This window comes from Salmo trutta, chromosome 26, assembly GCF_901001165.1.
Source record: "Salmo trutta chromosome 26, fSalTru1.1, whole genome shotgun sequence".
NCBI classification, from domain to species: domain Eukaryota; kingdom Metazoa; phylum Chordata; class Actinopteri; order Salmoniformes; family Salmonidae; genus Salmo; species Salmo trutta.
Window position 1 is genome coordinate 32,298,311 of NC_042982.1, and position 22,437 is coordinate 32,320,747.

At 42.3% G+C, this 22,437-nt stretch overlaps 1 protein-coding gene across 6 annotated transcripts in view; it reads left to right on the forward strand.

Annotated features, from left to right (window-relative positions):
- Positions 1–22,437, forward strand: part of LOC115163664 (protocadherin Fat 3) — a 325,153-nt gene that overhangs the window by 168,220 nt on the left and 134,496 nt on the right. For all 6 annotated transcript variants that reach the window (XM_029715717.1, XM_029715715.1, XM_029715718.1 and 3 more), the window contains one exon: positions 19,346–19,663. In XM_029715717.1, the coding sequence (XP_029571577.1) occupies positions 19,346–19,663 (318 nt within the window). The remainder of the gene's footprint in view (positions 1–19,345; positions 19,664–22,437) is intronic.

Consider the following 22,437-nt stretch of genomic DNA (forward strand, 5'->3'; position numbering starts at 1 on the left):
CTAACATACATTGTAACATTGTTACTTTAGTGCAACATGTATTGAAACATTAATATTGTAACTTTATTGTAACAGTTGAACTTGTACTTTAGTGCAATATTCATTGTAACATTGTCATTGGGACATTTTAGTGCAACATTCACTAACAACTGTATAGTAGTGGTGTGATTCATTCACAATGAACATAAAGGTAACATTTAGGATAGAGGTAGCCTGTAGAATATGCTTTCAAGTAGAGGCCTACACTGAACCAAGTAAATAAAAAATAAAATATACACACACACACACACATTATAGCGGTAGGCTTCAGAACCAAGTGCACGATTAGTTTGTGCATCACTATTTTGAACTAGGATCAGTCAGACCTACTGTCATACAGTATGTCTTGAATCAATTGATCGTCTTTCTCCCTTTTTCATCAACTTTTCTTGTCTTCCTAGAGTCCGTTGTACTGCTTCTCCTCACCCTTTAGTGACTTTTCAAATTTTATTTTATTGGCTTTTTATCTTATCTCCTTTTTTCCTTTTCTACTGTCCATGGTATATCCTGAAGCACTCATTGTGCAGTGGCGCTTTGCATTTCTCACATGCGTAGGTAATGCGTTTGTCACAATGACGACATCTCTGGAAGCGATGCATCGTGTTGATTGGCCAGTGAGAAGCTTTGTCATATCTTGCCTGATCTTCAACAGTAGCAGCCAGTAGAGTTCTCCTTCTGTGGCTCGGTGGTTTTGTGCCAAACTTTTGCATAAGAGACTGTGGCACTATTCATGAGAAGGTGAGCAGGTTGATGGTCCCTCCCATAACATCTCTGTAAAATAAATGGCTGTTTACGAGTGCACTGTTGAGAGACCATGCAAAGATGGGCCACCACCACTTCTTAGACCTCATGGAGATATGGAATCTCGAAACCTGTAGGTTGGGAAGTTCAACACCACCCATGGGCTCATTGTATCGGTTGATGCATTTTGGTTGTGGAACTTTGTCAAAAGGCACATTGCTCCTTGTTCCATCTCTTGACAGAGGTCTCACTGTATTTCTCCTACATGTTTGTGCCACTGTGACAATGTTATTGTCTTTCTAATGGTCCAGCAACTTGTCTCCTTGGGTCAGAACCTCAGAGGTTCCCCGGGGTAACTTCATGAAGTCCTTCTGTGGCTTGAATGGGACATCAAACAGACGATTCTGCCTCATCGTTCCAGATCCTCTTTTTGTCATTTCATTGAGGAGTGCAAGCGAAGTGAAGAGGTTGTCATGAAGAAACTTGCAACCTTGAGGCACCTGCGATTGCTCTGCAACACCAAGAACGACACCGGGTCCATGACCCAACCCAGTCTCAGGGAGGGGAGTGTGGGGTGGTGAGGGGTAGGTCATCATCACTGATAACGTTGTTCCTGTCATGATCTGTTTGCATAGGTTCAGCATATACATTCAACAGCCTGGCTGGCAAATGGCCTGTCTCCCCCTCATAGTCCATATCTGACCCATCGCTATCACAATCTCTGAGGGATAACTGCAATGTTGCACGCCTCCTCTGAGCAGTCACCTAGATCCAACATATCCAGAACTTGACTCAAAGTGAAACTAAAAGAAAGAACAGAGTAGAAAGTTAGGTAGAACAAGAACTATGTGTGTGTATCAGTATGTGTATACCTAGATGCACTGTTATGCCGCCGGTCACTATTGTTGCCGTCAACATGTTTACTCATTCTATGACCACACTGAACAAAGTTGAGTAATTACAAATGCGTATATCAATACTAGACACCTTAAAGATGATGTGTTCCAAAAATATTTGTCCTATCTTAATGTAACATACTTTACCAACCTTTTGTTTGGGAGCTTTGATGCAGCCATCGTCTCTCTCATGGTGCAAACAGGATGTAAACAGCTCTGGTCTTGTGACAATTTACACTAAACATGTGACACTGCACATATTTCATTGAGGCCCTTTATTATTTCAATATTTGCTGGAAATGCATTGATGTATCATTCAGTAAAATATTTAGAGCCTTATAACTGGAAAGGTTTTTTTACGGTCACTATTGTGACTGATGGGATTAAATAGGTTAAGTACTTTACACCACCGGTATTCCCTCCTCCATGGTGGTGGTGAAGAGGGATCAGTTGGAGCTCTCATCTGCGTCTCCTCGTATTAGATTAACCATTAGGACTCAGAGCAGAGCGCTGCTGTAGATAAAAAAAAAATGGACCCTAAATCAATTACAGCCACAGTCCAGTAGTTCCTGGGCTGCTTCCCTTCCTTTCACACAGTCAGTCACTCTCTGATGCTCCCAGCTCTACGTACTCCCCTTTCCTCCGTCCTTCCATCCCCCCGTCCCAATCTCTCTCATCTGACAAAAATGAGGCCCCTTCAGCCGGAGACAAAGGAAGGAATCGTGGGGATAAATAAGCTTAAAGGAGAGAGAGAGGGATGGATGGAAGAAAGAGACAGTGAGGTCACCCTCAAAGAGAGGTAGGGATGTAACTGTAGGGATGTGCTCTCCCCTTATGACCTCTATGTGTGAAGACATGAGTCATAGACACAACTCTTTTCTGACGGGAGTGTCACAATGTGACGGGAAACGGAGTGTGACCAGATTGTAATGTTTGACTATTCTTCAAGGTAGCCACCCTTTTGCCTTGATGACAGCTTTGCACACTCTTGGCATTCTCTCAAATTTTGCAACAAATTTAAAATATATTTTGATTGGTTTAACACTTTTTTGGTTACTACATGATTCCATATGTGTTATTTCATAGTTTTGATGTCTTCACTATTATTCTACAATGTAGAAAATAGTTTAAAAAAATTAAGAAAAACCCTTGAATAGTAGGTTTTTCCAAACTTTTGACTCGTACTGTATATTTTCTCCCAAAGTCAGAGCTCAAATAGCAATGGCATCCCATGTACCTCTACACTTGTACTCTTCCCCGTACTCTCCCCCTCTCCCTCTCTCTCTCTCTCTCTCTCTCTCTCTCTCTCTCTCTCTCTCTCTCTCTCTCTCTCTCTCTCTCTCTCTTTCTCTCACCTTCTCTCACCTTCTCTCACTTTCTCTCTCTCTCTATTTGTGCCCCCCACATTCTCTCTTAGCTGTTTGCTTCCCCTCCACCTCACCCTCTCTCTCTCTCCCCTCCTCTCTCTCTATCTCTTTCTCTTTCCTTTTTCTGTGCCTGAAGAGATTATGAGGTGATATCGTGTCACATCTTGGAAAACAAGAGGGTTATGACATTAGTCACCCCTCCCACCCCTTCTTCTCTCCCTCTTTTTCTTGGGCTCTAGTTCTGCAGACTGATGTGGCAATGAAAATATCTGCACTCTGCCTGACCTCCACAACTCTTAGATTTTTACTCATGATTGTTTACACATGCCGTGAATTCTAAATCAAAAACAGTATTAAGTAAGTGTAATGTTTGACTATACCGCCACCACATAATTCCTTGGTACACATAAGAGGGAATGTTCTGTCTATGTTACATGGGCAAGTACAGGCCTACACATTTCTTCCTCTTCAATGTGTGTTTTTGTGTGGTGCTGGCTCCTGTGGTAATTTGGTCAATTCACAGCCACCCTTGTCTCAGAACATTGTGGAAAATGAGGTTTGAAACAGCACTTCCCCATTTAGCCTAGTTTCACAACGCACTAGCGCACACGCTAACATGGCTCTTCGTTTGGCATCGCTGGCACTTCACAAAGTGCACATGCCAGCCCTGGTGGTCTCTTAGAAAATCTAGACACTTTTTCTCAGTTTGTTGTTTATCTTATCTTTATACTGCCTGATTGCACTTGCTAGCTTTTAGTCTAATCTAGCCTAATAACCTCACTCTACTTTAGTGTCAACGCTAGCCACTGTCTGTAGTCGAACTCCAAAAGCCTAGACTCTAAGGCACAGGTGGGCAAATTTTTATTGATTTCGAAATTCAACGGAGGGCTGCACAGATTTTTTGAGGACTGATTTGTTCGTCAACATCAATTTGCCAGAAAAAGGGCAGTTATTAAAAAATATGTAGTTATATTATAATTTTTACTTACTTCCTATCTAGTTTTAGACTTTCAAGTGTGGTCTGGAGTGTTGTTTTTACGCAAAATAATAATAATTTCCCCCCAAAATAACATACAGTGCATTCGGAAAGTATTCAGACCCCTTGACTTTTTCAACATTTTGTTACATTACAGCCTTATTCTAAAATTGATTATATTGTTTTCCCCCTCATCAATCTACACATATGATGACAAAGTAAAACAGGTTTTTAGACATTTTTGCAAAGTATTCAGACCCTTTACTCAGTACTTTGTTGAAGCAGTACTTTGTTGGAGCTCGGTCAGAGTGACCATCGGGTTCTTGGTCACCTCCCTGACCAAGACCTTTCTCCCGCGATTGTTCATTTTGGCCGGGTGGCCAGCTCTAGGAAGAGTCTTGGTGGTTCCAAACTTCTTCCATTTGAAAATGATCGAGGCCACTGTGTTCTTGGGGACCTTCAATGCTGCAGACATTTTTTTGGCACCCTTCCCCAGATCTGTGCCTCGACATGCACTGTCAAAACGTGTGTGTCTTTCCGAATCATGTCCAATCAATTGAATTTACCACAGATGGACTCCAATCAAGTTGTAGAAACATCTCAAGGATGATCAATGGAAACAGGATGCACCTGAGCTCAATTTCGAGTCTCATAGCAAAGGGTCTGAATACTTATGTAAATAAGCTATTTCTGATTTCAAATAATGCAATTCTTCAAGAAATTGGCGTGGCTTCATAACATTTTCAGATTTTAAGATAATGGCAGAAAATAAATCAGACGAGAGCGGATACAAATTCATTGCTTTACCAAATTATTACAAATGTTAAGAAAAGGTTGAGAAATGTAATAAAGTCATGACTTTTCAAATAAGTTACGTTCCACATTATGTTGGCTGACAATTTGTTAGCTAGGCTATCCTTTCAAACCGCATAGCATATCAATAAAGCAGTTGCTGGTATCGGTATGTTAGCTGACTGCCTAACATTAGTTGGCTGGTAATACATCGAACTTGCCAGTATATTAACTATATGCTATCTTACTAACTTCCCAACATTTATTAACTTGATTATTCACATCAGTCTTAGCTTAGTTATGTGGTATAGTAATTGTGTGTGCTGTTAATAAAGTCGTAAGATGTCTAGCTAGTAATATATATATATATTTTTTTACGTTTATTTTTTTCCCAAACAAACAAACTAACAAATTAACAAAAAATACAAATAAAACATTGTCCAGCATAAAAACATTGAGCTTGAGCTCCAGACATATCCTCCAACATCAAATCAAATCAAATGTTATTGGTCACATACACCTGGTTAGCAGATGTTATTGCCAGTGTAGTGAAATGCTTGTGCTTCTAGTTCCAACAGTGCAGTAATATCTAACAAGTAATCTAATAATTCCCCAACAACTATCTAATACACACAAATCTAAAGGGGTGAATGAGAATATGTACATATAAGTATATGGATGAGCGATGGCTGAGCGGCATAGGCAAGGTGCAATAGATGGTATAAAATACAGTATATACATGTGATATGAGTAATGTAAGATATGTAAACATTATTAGTGGCATTGTTTAAAGTGACTAGTGATCCATTTATTAAAGTGGCCAGTGATTGGGTCTCAATGTAGGCAGCAGCCTTTCTGTTTTTCAGTCTCTTGGTCCCAGCTTTGCTGCACCTGTACTGACCTCGCCTTCTGGATGGTAGCGGTGTGAATAGGCAGTGGCTTGGTTGGTTGATGTCCTTGATGATCTTTTTGGTCTTCCTGTGACATCGGGTGCTGTAGGTGTCATGGAGGGCAGGTAGTTTGCTCCCGATGATGCGTTGTCCGGACCACACCATCCTCTGGAGATCCTTGCAGTTGAGGGTGGTGCAGTTTCCGTACCAGGCTGAGAACCAGCCCAACAGGATGCTCTCGATTATGCATCTGTAAAAGTTTGTCAGGATTTTGGGTGACAAGCAAAATTTCTTCAGCCTGCTTAGGTTGAAGAGGCGCTGTTGCACCTTCACCACACTGTCTGTGTGGGTGGACCATTTCAGTTTGTCCGTGATGTGTACGCCGAGGAACTTAAAACTCTCCACCCTCTCCAGTACTGTCCCGTCCATGTGGATAGGGGGCTGCTCCCTCTGCTGTTTCCTGAAGTCCACGATCATCTCCTTTGTTTTGTTGACGTTGAGTGAGAGGTTGTTTTCCTGACACCACACTCTGAGTGCCCTCATCTCCTCCCTGTAGGCTGTCTCGTTGTTGTTGGTAATCAAGCACATATACACAGTCAAATAGTATCTCACAAGCTAGAATTCAGAACTAAATGGGTTCACAAGCATAAGTCATCACCTCCCAGTCTTAAAAACAACATGACAAATAAAACACGTCCAGCTTCTAGAATTGTCGTTTCTACCTTGCGATCCTAGCAAGATTTGTTCATAAGATGCTACCTCCAACATTAATTCTATCCACGGTTTCAGAGTAGGAGTGGCATGACCCTTCTAAATTCTAAGGATTACTCTAGCTGATGTAACGATACCAACAGTAATCAGTGCAGATTTCCTCATTTGTTACTTTAGGTAGCTCTGTTCTATCGCCTAAGAGACATGTTCTTGGTGAAACTGGAATTGTTAACCCTAACCAGATATTTCAAAACATCACTACATTCCCATATTACGTGTAAAAATGTCCCAGTGTCTTTTTAGCATTTCCAACACAGAGAACTGCTGGTCAGCCACATTTGATGAAGCCTTGTTGGGGTCCAATAAAACCTATGTAGTATCTTCTATTGAGTAAGTTTCCCCCCGGCTTCCCCCCGGCTTCCCTTTTGTTCCTCCCTGAGCTGCACAAGCTCTTCAACCAGGTCATTTCACACGAAAGGTCAATTTGCCATATTGTTCTGAGGTTTTTATAGTATTTACTCTGCAGATGACTAAATATTGAGTAAAAAATGGATGCTTTATGTTTGGATAATTCCAAATACTCAGCTATTGGGTTCTTTCTTGGATGTTGTTGATAGCCGGTTAACAAACATTCTCTCAATTGTAAATATTTCCAGAAATGTCTCCCATGGCATATGTTTTTTAAACCAAATCTGAGTATGACATTAAAACATCTTTATTGTACAGATCACCTATAGTATGAATTCTTTTCATTAGCCACTGTTTCCAGAACACAGACTTCTTACCTATCCGTAGTCTAGGATTGTGCCACAATGATGAGTATCCTTGTTTTAGATGTGAAATTCCACATATCTTGTGTACTGTTCTCCACAACTCTTTTGAGGTTGGGAGTTTCAACAGACCTCTCCCCTGTAAGACTATGTGACAGAGGATCAACAGGGGTGAAAGGGTAACATAGTGTAACGTCCGTCGTTAAGGTAGACCAAGGCGCAGCGTGAGTTGGGTTCATCATATTTTATTTTAAATGTGAACCAGCAAAAAACAATCAACAATCCAACGAACGAAAAGCTATGCGTGCAAACACATGCAACACAAAGACAAGATCCCACAACTGACTGTGGGAAAAAGGGCTGCCTAAGTATGATTCCCAATCAGAGACAACGAATGACAGCTGCCTCTGATTGGAAACCATACTCGGCCAATAAAGAAAAAACAACATAGACATACAACACATAGAATGCCCACCCCATGTCACACCCTGACCTAACCAAACAGAGAAAAACGACTCTCTCAGGTCAGGGCATGACACATAGTTTCCGTTCTGTTGTTATCCAATCCAAGCCAGCATCCCTTTTGCCCCAATGCTTTGCCAATTTAGCCATTTTTTATTGTACAATGTAACATCTGGTGAAGCCAAGCCTCCTACATCCCTTGGTGAGCACATCTTCTTCATATTAATCCTGCTTTTTTCCTATTCCACATAATGTATTTAGTTCATTTGTCATATTGTTTAAAATTCCGGTCTGGTATAATTACATTTGAACCATAACCATTTTAATCACGTTGATCTTTCCCCATTGTCACGGTTGTCGTCGGTGAAGGAGGACCAAAACGCAGCAGGCATGCGGTTGTTCATTTTGAACATTTATTAAATCAAAACGAACACTCCAAAACAACAAAACTAAACGAACGACAGACAGTCTGGCAAGGCACAAGGCTAAACTCAGAACAATCTCCCACAAGTGACAAACACACCCTCATATATGGGACTCTCAATCAAAGGCAAAAGGGAAAACACCTGCCTTCAATTGAGAATCCCAATCCCAATTAACCAACCATAGAAACACACCCACTAGACTACACACAGAAATACACAAACATAGACCATAAACCAAAAACCCAGAAATACTAAATCAAACACCCTTTTACCAAAACACCACCCTGAACCACATAAAACAAATACCCTCTGCCACGTCCTGACCAAACTACAATACCAATTAACCCTTATACTGGCCAGGACGTGACACCCATAAAGAATGTTTTATCTTTTCCCATTTTTCTCAATTGGTCTTAATCTTAACTAGTAGTGGCTCAAAATGTAGTCCCATCACTTCCAACAAATTTGAGCTCAACTTAATACAGAAATATTTAATCCCAGTAGGAACCCATTTGAAATGAAATGGGGTAACGGTTCCAGAGTAACATATGGCATTAATTGGCATTGCTTCAGACTTATTCTAATTCATTTTGTAGCCTGACAAACTAGAATATGATCCAATACAAGTAAGTACTCTTGGTACAGACTGAATAATATTGTCTGCATACATAAGCAGCTTGTTTTCTTTTCCTCCTCCATGTACACCCTTAATTTCTGGATCTGTTCTTATCATTGTCGCAAGAGGCTCTAAAGATATGTTAACAGGAGAAGGGAGAGCGAGCAACCCTGCCTTGTGCCTCTAGAAAGACAAAAAAATAGAAATAATTCAATTTGGAATTGGAATAGAGGACCCCTATCCATTTACAAAAGTCAGGTCCAAAACCACATTTTCCTAGGGTTCGTAAGAGAAAAGCCCACTCTACCCTGTCAAATGCCTTCTCAGCATCTAAGGAGACAGCAGCGGTAGGAACTATATTTGAGTGGTTTAACCACGAGATGTAAGAGCCTCCTCATATTTTCAGTTGAGGTCCTGTTCTTAATAAACCCTACTTGGTCACTATGTATGATATTAGGTAGTGCTTTCTGTAAGCGTATCGCAAGTGTCTTAATAAGAATCTTACAATCCACGTTAAGGAGGCTGATAGCCAAAACAATCACATATTCTGGAGTATCTCTATCATAAAACCGTTGAAACACACTGTTTATCTCTTTATTGCCCTCCTTAATTGCTGGAATTACATTGGAAGTGTTCTGCATTTTTAGTTGTCTTGCTAGGAGCCTACCTGTCTTCTCACCTCCCTCATAAAAACTGGTTTTAAGTCTAAACAGTGCATATTCTGCCTTTTTGATATACATTTCGTGCAACTGGAATTTTAGTTTGCAAGCAGTTTGAAATATGCTGTCTGTGAAATGTCTTGTCAAATCCATTTCCAGGCCACATATCTCAGTTTCTAATCTTTTTACTGCTTCAGCCTCTTCTCTCTTCTTTTTGGATGCATGTGCTATTATTTCCCCTCTAATATATGCTTTAGAGGTTTCCCATACTGTAGAAACATTTTCAGTGGGGCCTATGTTGATCTCAAAAAAGGATCTAAGATCATCTGCTGGTGATTGGCTATATATCTCATATTGTAATAGCATGGTGTTGACTCTACTATAGCATGATCTGTGAGGGCAATGGACCCAATCTGGCAACCAATCACATTATTAACCATGAAATGAGATATCAAGAAAAAAATCTATTCTGAATTGTGTTTAATGACATTTGGAGAAAAAGGTACATTCTCTATCATGATGGACTAATCTCCATATGTCTGTAAGGCCCATATGTTCTTCTTGCATATGTATTGCAAGTCTATCCTTTGGCGTGGACTTACCTGTAAATGTACTTCTATCAATCATATTGTCCATCACTTGGTTGAAGTCTATCTGCCCCTCCATATTTCCCAGTATATTGTTGACATCATGAAAACAATCTGGGTCCTCCTTGTTGGGAGCATATATGTTGAATACCATTACCTTAATCCCATTTATAAGAGCCTCAATGCAGATAAGTCTGCCAAACTCATCAGACTGATGCTTTAACATTACAAAACTGGTGGGGGGATTTGGGAGGACTTGCTGTTTGTTTGCTAGTAAATGTGGCCTTCTGTGAATATCGCGTGTTAGGATTGAAGATGTTTTTAGCGTGTCGACATTCTAATAACGCCACTTTACCAAGATGTTTCAAAATGTAAATGATCTTTATATTAAACTGTACACAAAGTCAACATATTAAGACAAAAGTGAAAGTGTATGCTGTTGATTTTCAGTATTTACATGCGGGTATTAGGAGCTCTTTGTCTTTTACGGCGGTCCCACATGACTCCCCTAGCTAGTAATTTGTCATGATAACAAGCTAGCAAGAAATTGCATAGCAACAGCATCAACTTTCGATAGATAGGCGAAGCGCTAGTACTCTCAACTGAAAGGATACCGGTCGTTTACAGTATACTAAAATGAACTACTAGTATATAGTATGTAGTATATACTCATGAAGTATGTAAACTCAGCAAAAAAGAAACGTCCCTTTTTCAGGACCCTATCTTTCAAAGATAATTCGTAAAAATTCTAATAACTTCACAGATCTTCATTGTAAAGGGTTTAAACACTGTTTCCCATGCTTGTTGAATGAACCATAAACAATTAATGAACATGCACCTGTGGAACGGTTGTTAAGACACTAACAGCTTACAGATGGTAGGCAATTAAGGTCACAGTTATGAAAACTTAGGACACTAAAGAGGCCTTTCTACTGACTCTGAAAAACACCAAAAGAAAGATGCCCAGGGTCCCTGCTCATCTGCGTGAATGTGCCTTAGGCATGCTGCAAGGAGGCATGAGGACTGCAGATGTGGCCAGGGCAATAAATTGCAATGTCCATACTGTGAGACGCCTAAGCCGGCTCTACAGGGAGACAGGGTTGACAGCTGATCGTCCTCGCAGTGGTAGACCACGTGTAACAACACCTGCACAGGATCGGTACATCTGAACATCACACCTTGCAGGTGCCTTGGTAGAAGAGTGGGGTAACATCTCATAGCAAGTACTGGCAAATCTGCTGCAGTCCATGAGGAGGAGATGCACTGCAGTACTTAATGCAGCTGGTGGCCACACCAGATACTGACTGTTACTTTTGATTTTGACCCCCCCCCCCCCCCCTTTGTTCAGGGACACATTATTCCATTTATGTTAGTCACATGTCTGTGGAACTTGTTCACTTTATGTCTTAGTTGTTAAATGTTGTTATGTTCATACAAATATTTACACATGTTAAAGTTTGCTGAAAATAACCACAGTTTTTTTGCTGAGTTTAGTGTACAGTATGTTTTATGGACTCCAGAGTGGCGCAGTGGTCTAAGGCACTTCATCTCAGTGCTAGAAGCATCACTACAGACCCTGGTTCGATCCCGGGCTGTATAACAACTGGCCGTGATCGGGAGTCCCATAGGGCAGCGCACATTGGCCCAGCGTCATCCGGGTTAGGATAGGGTTTGGCCAGGGTAGGCCGTCATTGTAAAATAAGAATTTGTTCTTAGTTAAATAAGTTAAATAAAGGTAAAATAAAATTGTTAGTATGGGTTTTCGAATACGTCTCTAGTTTAGTGCCCTGCAAGCTTATCGCTAGGTACCGTGCTAGCCTGGCTAATGAGCAGAGGGTTTAAGGGGAACTCCTGCTGGGTGTGTACCTGCAGGGTTATCAGGTCTCAGGTGCAGCTAATGCTAATCCACTCTGCCTGTTCATAGCTAAAGGATTGCAGCTGGGCCCGACTCTGTAATAACCCCTTTAAGAGCACGGCTTAATAATAAACTGATAAAGTGTTACTCTTGGGCTCGCTGTCGCTAATAGCCTCCTCAGAACTGAATACTATGACCCTAGCTAACATCATGACCCCTATAACACTCACCAGCACTCCTTCTCAATGTTATCCCTTAGCCTGTACTCAATAGCTTTCAGTCCTGTGGTGGTGGTGGTGAATAAAATAGAAAAACATCTCATTTAGGGATATGTGCATGTAACACCTGAACCACTGTTGCCATAGAACCCACAGCTGCTTTTAAATTGTAGCCATGTTGGAACATTGTTGAATCATTTAACTTCAATGCTGCTCACCGCCACGTCTGTCTCTGAATTTCTTTCTGCCCTATAGGCTTGTATTAAGTGTCCTAAGTGAATATGATGAATATAACAACAACAACATACATTACATAGGTAGATTACAGTGATATATGCAATGGCTTTAACTTGGAAACGCAATGCACAGAAATTGAGTATGCACAATGTCTATAGGAGTCCACTGCACATATACTGTAGACAGAGACATACATACATACATGTGTATATACATTTGTGCCTACAGTGAGATCTGAGGCAGAAGCAGGGAGCTATATGGAGCATTATGTAGCAGATAATTAAGACTTTGTTAACTTAAAATCACAGGGATTATTGTAATGATGTGGGTTATACATTATAATACTCGCCCAGGCAAACGTCTGATGTAGGGACAAGGTCCAGGTATTGCTGCTCTCTCCCTTCGCTGTCTCACTTTGCGCTCTCTCAACTCTCTGTCTCCTCCCCCTCTCCCTCTCTCTCCCTCTATCTGTCCCTCTCTGTTTTATGTATCGAATCCTGTGACATTTGTGGTTAATTCCAGGCTGTAATTGAAAAGCAGGCGTGTAAGCGGTGACTTTGGCTATTAAAAGCAGCGCTCCTCCATCATCCTCACCACTAATTGTACTGCAGAGAGAGACAGAGTGAGAGAGACAGAGTGACAGAGACAACAGTGAGAGTTCACAAACATAAACAGACCCCACACAGCCCCAAGACAGCAACACAGTTAGACCCAACCAAATCATTACAAAACAAAAAGATAATTGCTTGACACATTGAAAAGAATTTGCAAAAAAACTGAGCAAACTAGAATGCTATTTGGCCCTAAACAGAGAGTACACAGTAGCAGAATACCTGACCACTGTAACTGACCCAAACTTAAGGAACGCTTTGACTATGTACAGACTTAGTGAGCATAACCTTGCTATTGAGAAAGGTCGCTGTAGGCAGACCTGGCTCTCAAGAGAAGACAGGCTATGTGCACACTGCCCACAAAATGAGGTGGAAACTGAGCTACACTTCCTAACCTCCTGCCAAATGTATGACCATATTAGAGACATATTTCCCTCAGATTACACAGACCCACAAAGAATTAGAAAACAAATACAATTTTGATAAACTCCCATATCTATTCGGTGAAATACCACAGTGTGCCATCACAGCAGCAAGATTTGTGACCTGCTGCCACAAGAAAAGGTCAACCAGTGAAGAACAAACGCCATTGTAAATACAACCTATATTTATGTTTATTTATTTTCCCTTCTGTACTTTAACTAGTTGCACATCATTTGCACATCATTACAACACTGCATATAGACAAATGTCTTTATTCTTTTGGAACTTTTGTGAGTAATGTTTAAAAAAAAAAAATTTCACTTTTGTTTATCTATTTCACTTGCTTTGGCCATGTAAACACATACGAACAGAATGGCTATGTGTGTGTGTGTGTGTGTGTGTGTGTGTGTGTGTGTGTGTGTGTGTGTGTGTGTGTGTGTGTGTGTGTGTGTGTGTGTGTGTGTGTGTGTGTGTGTGTGTGTGAGGATTGTAAGTGGGGCCTGCTGTAGCTGGTTAATCATTGCATAAATAGATACATGTGGTGTTAATATGTAAGTGCTCCCTCTTTTTCTCTCTGCTTCATGATAAATGGCATGATACCCTTAAAATGGTGTGTGTGTGTGTGTGTGTGTGTGTGTGTGTGTGTGCGTGGGTCTTCATCAGTAGAGTAGAGGTGTATTTATCTTCATTACAGTAAACAGTAAAAAGTCCTCATGGTTCAAGTGTTAATGTCACATTCACCATTTCAGTGAAATGCCTTTCCTGCAAACTCAAAACACAACAATGCAATACTCAATAACAATGTATTACCAGAAAACCACACACCAGAAATAAGAATAGGAAATATGAAATGCACAATAAAGTAAGTAAGTAAGCATACTATATACAGGAAATATTTAAAAAGTATGTTCCAATGCCAGATTTACATGTGCAAGGGTACTGGAGAGATGGAGGTAGATACTGTACAGTCGTGGCCAAAGGTTTTGAGAATGACACAAATATTAATTTCCACAAAGTTTGCTGCTTCAGTGTCTTTTGATTTTTTTGTCAGATGTTACTATGGAATACTGAAGTATAATTACAAGCATTTCATAATTGTCAAAGGCTTTTATTGACAATTACATGAAGTTGATGCAAAGAGTCAATATTTGCAGTGTTGACCCTTCTTTTTCAAGACCTCTGCAATCCGCCCTGGCATGCTGTCAATTAACTTCTGGGCCACATCCTGACTGATGGCAGCCCATTTTTGCATAATCAATGCTTGGAGTTTGTCAGAATTTGTGGGTTTTTGTTTGTCCACCCGCCTCTTGAGGATTGACCACAAATTCTCAATGGGATTAAGGTCTGGGGAGTTTCCTGGCCATGGACCCAAAATATCGATGTTTTGTTCCCCGAGCCACTTAGTTATCACTTTTGTTCTTTTATTCATGGCTGTGTTCTTAGGCAAAATTGTGAGTGAGCCCACTCCCTTGGCTGAGAAGCAACCCCACACATGAATGGTCTCAGGATGCTTTACTGTTTTGCATGACACAGGACTGATGGTAGCGCTCACCTTGTCTTCTCCGGACAAGCTTTTTTCCGGATGCCCCAAACAATCGGAAAGGGGATTCATCAGAGAAAATGACTTTACCCCAGTCCTCAGCAGTCCAATCCCTGTACCTTTTGCAGAATATCAGTCTGTCCCTGATGTTTTTCCTGGAGAGAAGTGGCTTCTTTGCTGCCCTTCTTGACACCAGGCCATCCTCCAAAAGTCTTCGCCTTACTGTGCGTGCAGATGCACTCACACCTGCCTGCTGCCATTCCTGAGCAAGCTCTGTACTGGTGGTGCCCCGATCCCGCAGCTGAATCAACTTTAGGAGATGGTCCTGGCACTTGCTGGACTTTCTTGGGCACCCTGAAGCCTTCTTCACAACAATTGAACCGCTCTCCTTGAAGTTCTTGATGATCCGATAAATGGTTGATTCAGGTGCAATCTTCCTGGCAGCAATATCCTTGCCTGTGAAGCCCTTTTTGTGCAAAGCAATGATGACGGCACGTGTTTCCTTGCAGGTAACCATGATTGACAGAGGAAGAACAATGATTCCAAGCACCACCCTCCTTTTGAAGCTTCCAGTCTGTTATTCGAACTCAATCAGCATGACAGAGTGATCTCCAGCCTTGTCCTCGTCAACACTCACACCTGTGTTAACGAGAGAATCACTGACATGATGTCAGCTGGTCCTTTTGTGGCAGGGCTGAAATGCAGTGGACATTTTTGGGGGGGATTCAGTTCATTTGCATGGCAAAGAGGGACTTTGCAATTAATTGCAATTCATCTGATCACTCTTCATATCATTCTGGAGTATATGCAAATTGTCATCATACAAACTGAGGCAGCAGACTTTGTGAAAATGTATATTTGTGTCATTCTCAAAACCTTTGGCCACGACTGTATGTATAGGGGTAAGGTGACTATGCAACAGGATATATGTGAGTGTATGTGAGTGTATGTGAGTGTGTGTGCAGGTGTGTAGAGTCAATATAAATGTATGTGCATATTATGTGTGAGTGAACAAATGATGGAGTTAGTGTTTGTGTGAGTGTTGGAGGGACAGTGTGTGGGAGTGTGTAGGGCCTGTGAGTGTGCATAGATGTAATACAAGGTCAATACCAATACAAGGTTAACTCAGATACTCCATGTAGCTATTTAGTTAGCTATTTGTCAGTCGTATTGCTTGAGGGTAGAAGCTGTTCAAGAGCCTGTTGGTGTCAGACTTGATGTACCAGTACCGCTTGCTGTGTGCAGCAGAGAAAATAGACGATGGCTTGGGTGGTTGGCGTCTTTGACGATTTTCAGGGCCGTCCTTCCACGCCGCCTGATATAGATGTCCTTGATGGCAGGGAGCTCATCCCCAGTGATGTTCTGGGCTGTCCACGCAACCCTCTGTAACTCCATGCGATCGAGGGCGGTGCTATTGTCATACCAAGCAGTGATGCAGTCAGTCAATATGCTCTCAATGGTACAGCTGTAAAACCTTTTGAGGATTTGAGGGCCATGCCAAACTTTTTCAACCCCATGAGGGGATGGAGGCTCTGTCGCGTCTTCTTCACGACTGTGCCTGTGTGTTTGGACCATTTTAAGTCCTTAGTGATGTGGACACAGAGGAACTTGGAGCTGTCTACCTGCTCCACTGCCGCCCCGTCGACGTGAATGGGGAGTGCTAACCCCCCCCTTTCCTGTAGTCCACGATCAGCTCCTTGGTCTTGTTGACGTTGAGGGAGAGGTTGTTGCTCCGGCACCACACAGCCAGGTCACTGATCTCCTCCCTGTAGGCTGACTCATCGTCGCTGGTGCTCATACCTATCACATCGAGTCGTCAGCGGACTTGATAATGGTGTTGGAATCGTGCGTGTCCCACAGTCATGGGTGAACAGGGAGTACAGGAGGGGACTAAGCACACACCCCTGTGGGGCCCCTGTGTTAAGCTTCAGCTTGACGGAGGTGATGTTGCCTACCCTCACCACCTGAGGTCGTTCCTTCAGTAAGTCCAGGATACAGTTGCAGAGGGTGAGTGTATGTGTGTGCGTGTGTGTTTTTGTGTGTGTGTCAGCGTGTATATGTTAGGGTTGGGTGATGTCAACCTTTGTCCTATCGTGATTATGTACCCATAAAACATAAAACACAGTGATTTACGACGGTATCATCTCCTTTGCCAAACCAATGCGTTTCTGTGTGTGTATGTGTGTGTGTCAGTATGCAGGGGTTAAAGTTCTCCGTCAATGTGACAGATTTCCTTCATGTGGATTCTAGAGAGGTCGTTTTTTTTAGGTCAGTGTACATCTCTGAGCGATATGTCTGTTCCACCAAATATGTTCCCAAATACATGTATTCTCAAATATGAGATTTATCGGTTACGCTGTGTGCACTGAACTGACATGCATGATTGTTGCTGGCCCTTCCATGTTCAGATGAAGGGAATGAAATTGTTTCTAATGCGCACCACCGTGACACTCAACTCAAACAGTGGTGTTAATTAAATCCTATACTTTATCACTCAGGATGTAACTTTCCTGTGCTACTCTTTTTTTGCTATATAATGTTGATATTAAAACTTAATCAGACCACTTCATAGTAGAATAGTTTACCTATTCAGCTTGTTGTTGTGTGTTTTATGTAAGAAAATGTTCCTCTCGAGGCACATTCAAGTTTCGAGAGCCGTAGGGTGAGAGACAAGTAGTCAATGCAGACTTTTTAAAGCAGTTTTGAACTTTTTTTAAGAGAGGGGGTTTTCCATTGCTACCATGTTTATTTCTGTACCCCCTCAATTGCTTGTGTGGCATCGTTTTTACAAAGGCAGTTACAGCCATAGATTCAAGCATGGTTTAGGCGCAGCTGTGCAACAGAGCTCGTAAAGGGCAATGACATACGTTGTAATAAACCCCCAAATCTTTAAGAGGGAATAATAACTCATTATAATTTAGATACAGTACCAGTCAAACATTTGGACACACCTACTCATTTGAGAGTTTTCTTTATTTTTACTATTTTCTCATTCAAGGGTTTTTCTTTATTTTTTAAAACTATTTTCTACATTGTAGAATAATAGTGAAGACATCATAACTATGAATAACACATATGGAATCATGTAGTAACCAAGAAAGTATTCAACAAATCAAAATATATTTTATATTTGACATTCTTCAAAGTAGCAAGCCTTTTCCTTGATGACAGCTTTGCACACGCTTGGCAATCTCTCAACCACCTCTATCGTGTGTGTGTGTGTGTGTGTGTGTGTGTGTGTGTGTGTGTGTGTGTGTGTGTGTGTGTGTGTGTGTGTGTGTGTGTGTGCGTGTGTGCGTGCGTGCGTGCGTGCGTGCGTGCGTGCATGTGTGTGAAGTGCTTACAGTAGACTGAAGGGCATTTAAGTGGTTTTAAGGATGAGTGTGTGGATGTGTGTGTATATGTATGTGTGTGTGTGTGTGTGTTCCATTAGAGTATTTCTGGTTGTAAAAGCAGTTGTCCACTTCCCACATCTTATCACACAACGTCCTCATGACTCTCCATGTTGGACACAGTACACACTAATAGGTGCCATCATGTTAGGGTGTGTCTTACAATCTCAAGTATGCCTGAAAGCTTAACTAACTACTCTTATCGTAAATATCTCATGAGTCTCTCTGTTGTAATGTATGAGATCTAATGGAGGAGCAGAGCGCTCGATGCTAAAGATGTGTTCAGTAGTGGGGGCTTGGTTGGAGTGGCATTCATTCTAAATGGGTGCATAGCTCTAATGTACTGTGGGCTAGTCAGCATCACTTATGTCACAGCCAGGGTTTGAATATGGATGTTTGTTTACTGAAGGGAGAAATCGGCCACTTAGAGAGCAGCCAAGTCAAGTCTGCCAGTTAATGAACACACATCCATGGAACGCTATTTACACACACACACACTCAACAGAATGGTTAAGGGCAAGTGCAGAAATGACGTCAGGTTTGGTTAAATGAACCACTCTATCCCTGGGCTGTAGAAAATGGATCATATGTTAAACATGCTGAGTCTGGTCTTGATACACACAGAGCTGTTGGAGATGTGTGAACATTGACCAGAACATTGGCTTGGCTTTTGTTTGGGCTTTTACTATGTGTTGGGCACTTAACGGTGTATGTATATGAAGTATACAGCATTTCACTTTTATTCTTAGGAGGTCCAGATATGGAAATATTGACCACAGATTCATGTATGTTGATGTAGACGTTAAATGGTTGACCAGATGATTCTCTGTTTTCTAAGGAGTATTTTGAGGTCAACCACACTTGTTTTATTGGCTCTTTCTATGTGACCGTTGACTTCATGTATTTTTATTTAAAATATTATGAGATTGTGAGTTAAACATTTGTCAGTTTAGCTTAACCAAAATAGTTTTTTCTTTATGCATTTATGAACTTATTAAAAACATGGAAACAACCTAATGTTCTTCCACCCCCCTCTGTCCGCCCCTGTAGAAGCCGATGTGAACGTTGACTAGATGTTAGTACTGAAGTTAAACGACCTAGGCCTAACTTTTATCTATCCCTCTCTCCACCCCTCTAGGTGTCATCTACACCACAGACACTCTGGACCGCGAGACCAAGGACTCCTATTGGCTGACGGTGTACGCTACAGACCACGGGGTGGTGCCCCAGTTCGCCATCATGGAGGTGTACATCCAGGTAGAGGACGTCAACGACAACGCCCCACTGACCTCTGACCCTGTCTACCACCCCGTCGTCATGGAGAACTCCCCCAAGGACCTGTCGGTTATTCAGATCCAAGCCCAGGACCCGGACGCCACGGGGGGAGCAGAGAGACTGAGCTACAGGATAGCTAGTGGGAACCCACAGAACTTCTTCACCATCAATACCAGGACCGGTGAGTGGGGAGGGGGAGATGGTGTGTGTAGAGTGTGGGGGGAGAGGATGTTTGTGTATGTGTGTGAGAGCACAGAGACTGAGTTACAAGATAGATAGCTACAGTTGTTCTGCACCATCAATACCACCATCAATGGTGATGGGTTTGTATGCAGTGTGTGTAGTAGTGTGTGAGGTGTGTCAGGTTAGTGAGTGTCTGGGTGTCTCATCTGGTTAAATAGGGCTCTGCTGATGTTGGCTGGCCCTGCAGGACATGTCTTTGGCAGGGGGCTTGTGTATCCTTGAAGTGGGTGTGTTTTCTCCCATCTGCACCAGGGGGAGGGGGAGGTGTTTTTTGTCTCTGCTTCAATTTTAATTACATGTTTTAATCTGTGAGAATCTATAAGTGTGTGTCTATTGAATTATTTGTGTGAATATGAATGTGTCTGCTCTTTCCTGTCTGTCTGTCCTGTCCATCTGTCTTTTATGTTGCTGAGAGTAATTCTGGGAAACTGCTTATTCACACACATAGCTGATCAGTGTGTGGTCCCGGACAGCATGACCGGGAAGATTTACATTGACCAGAAACATACACATTGGGGGCGTAACCCATTAGGGTATCCACCCACGGTGCTCAGAATGACAGACATCACATTTACATTATGATAATGCATCTTAACAGAACATGCAACTCCTGTAATGAAGCAGACAATACATTTTTTAAACATTTGCCAAAACGCAATTAACGGGAAAACACCATTCTAAACAGAGCACCTGGGGAAACACCATTCTAAACAGAGCACCTGGGGAAATGCCATTCTAAACAGAGCACCTTGGGAAACACCATTCTAAACAGAGCACCTGGGGAAACGGCATTCTAAACAGAGCACCTGGGGAAACGCCATTCTAAACAGAGCACCTGGGGAAACGCCATTCTAAACAGAGCACCTGGGGAAACACCATTCTAAACAGAGCACCTGGAAAACACCATTCTAAACAGAGCACCTGGGAAAACACCATTCTAAACAGAGCACCTGGGGAAACGCCATTCTAAACAGAGCACCTGGGAAAACATCATTCTAAACAGAGCACCTGGGGAAACACCATTCTAAACAGAGCACCTGGGAAAACACCATTCTAAACAGAGCACCTGGGGAAACGCCATTCTAAACAGAGCACCTGGAAAACACCATTCTAAACAGAGCACCTGAGGAAACACATTCTAAACAGAGCACCTGGGGAAACACCATTCTAAACAGAGCACCTGGGAAAACATCATTCTAAACAGAGCACCTGGGAAAACACCATTCTAAACAGAGCACCTGGGGAAACACCATTCTAAACAGAGCACCTGGGGAAACACCATTCTAAACAGAGCACCTGGGGAAACACCATTCTAAACTGAGCACCTGGGGAAACACCATTCTAAACAGAGCACCTGGGGAAACACCATTCTAAACAGAGCACCTGGGAAAACACCATTCTAAACAGAGCACCTGGAAAACACCATTCTAAACAGCACCTGGGGAAACACCATTCTAAACAGAGCACCTGGAAAACACCATTCTAAACAGAGCACCTGGGGAAACACCATTCTAAACAGAGCACCTGGAAAACACATTCTAAACAGAGCACCTGGAAAACACCATTCTAAACAGAGCACCTGGGGAAACACCATTCTAAACAGAGCACCTGGGGAAACACCATTCTAAACAGAGCACCTGGAAAACACATTCTAAACAGAGCACCTGGGGAAACACCATTCTAAACAGAGCACCTGGGGAAACACATTCTAAACAGAGCACCTGATGCGAGCAGTTCCATATGTGACAGAGATAAACATATTTGTTAGAAACTTAGAAAGAGGAGGAATGTAAAGATACAACAACTAGAATGGGTTGCTAATATGCCTCCATGTTTTAATGGTAGGATTTTGCCTAGGCTACTTTGAAGCAAGGTAAGACATGCCTCATAATATGAAGTGAAAACGTTCAGGTTTCAAACAATTAAGTATCAGGTTTCAAAATGCATACTGCCCTCAGCCCACATTGCAAAGTGGTGGGTGACACGCCTATGCACTTCAACAGCGAATGGGAGGCGTGCTTCAAAATAATAGCTATTTTTAACAGGAACCGTGGTGTGTGTGTGTGTGTGTGTGTTTGTGTGTGTGTGTGTGTGTGTGTGTGTGTGTGTGTGTGTTGGAGCATCAGGCTGATCAGATGTGTGTAGACGAGAGCAGCAGCTCCCAATATAGAACCCTGACAGGATGAAACACACAGCCTCAGAGAGACAGCAGCAGCACATCTGAGAACCAGGAACGTCCACTGGGACACACACACACATCCACTGGGACACACACACACATCCACTGGGACACACACACACATCCACTGGGACACACACACACACATCCACTGGGACACACACGCACACATCCACTGGGAAACACACACACATCCACTGGGGGAAACACACACACATCCACTGGGACACACACACACACATCCACTGGGACACACACATTTCCACTGGGACACACACACACACACACACACACACACACACACACACACACACACACACACACACACACATACACACACACAACACACACACACCCACACACACACACACACACACACATCCACTGGGACACACACACATCCACTGGGACACACACACACACACATCCACTGGGACACACACATTTCCACTGGGACGGACACACACACACACACATCCACTGGGACACACACACATCCACTGGGACACACACACACACATCCACTGGGACAC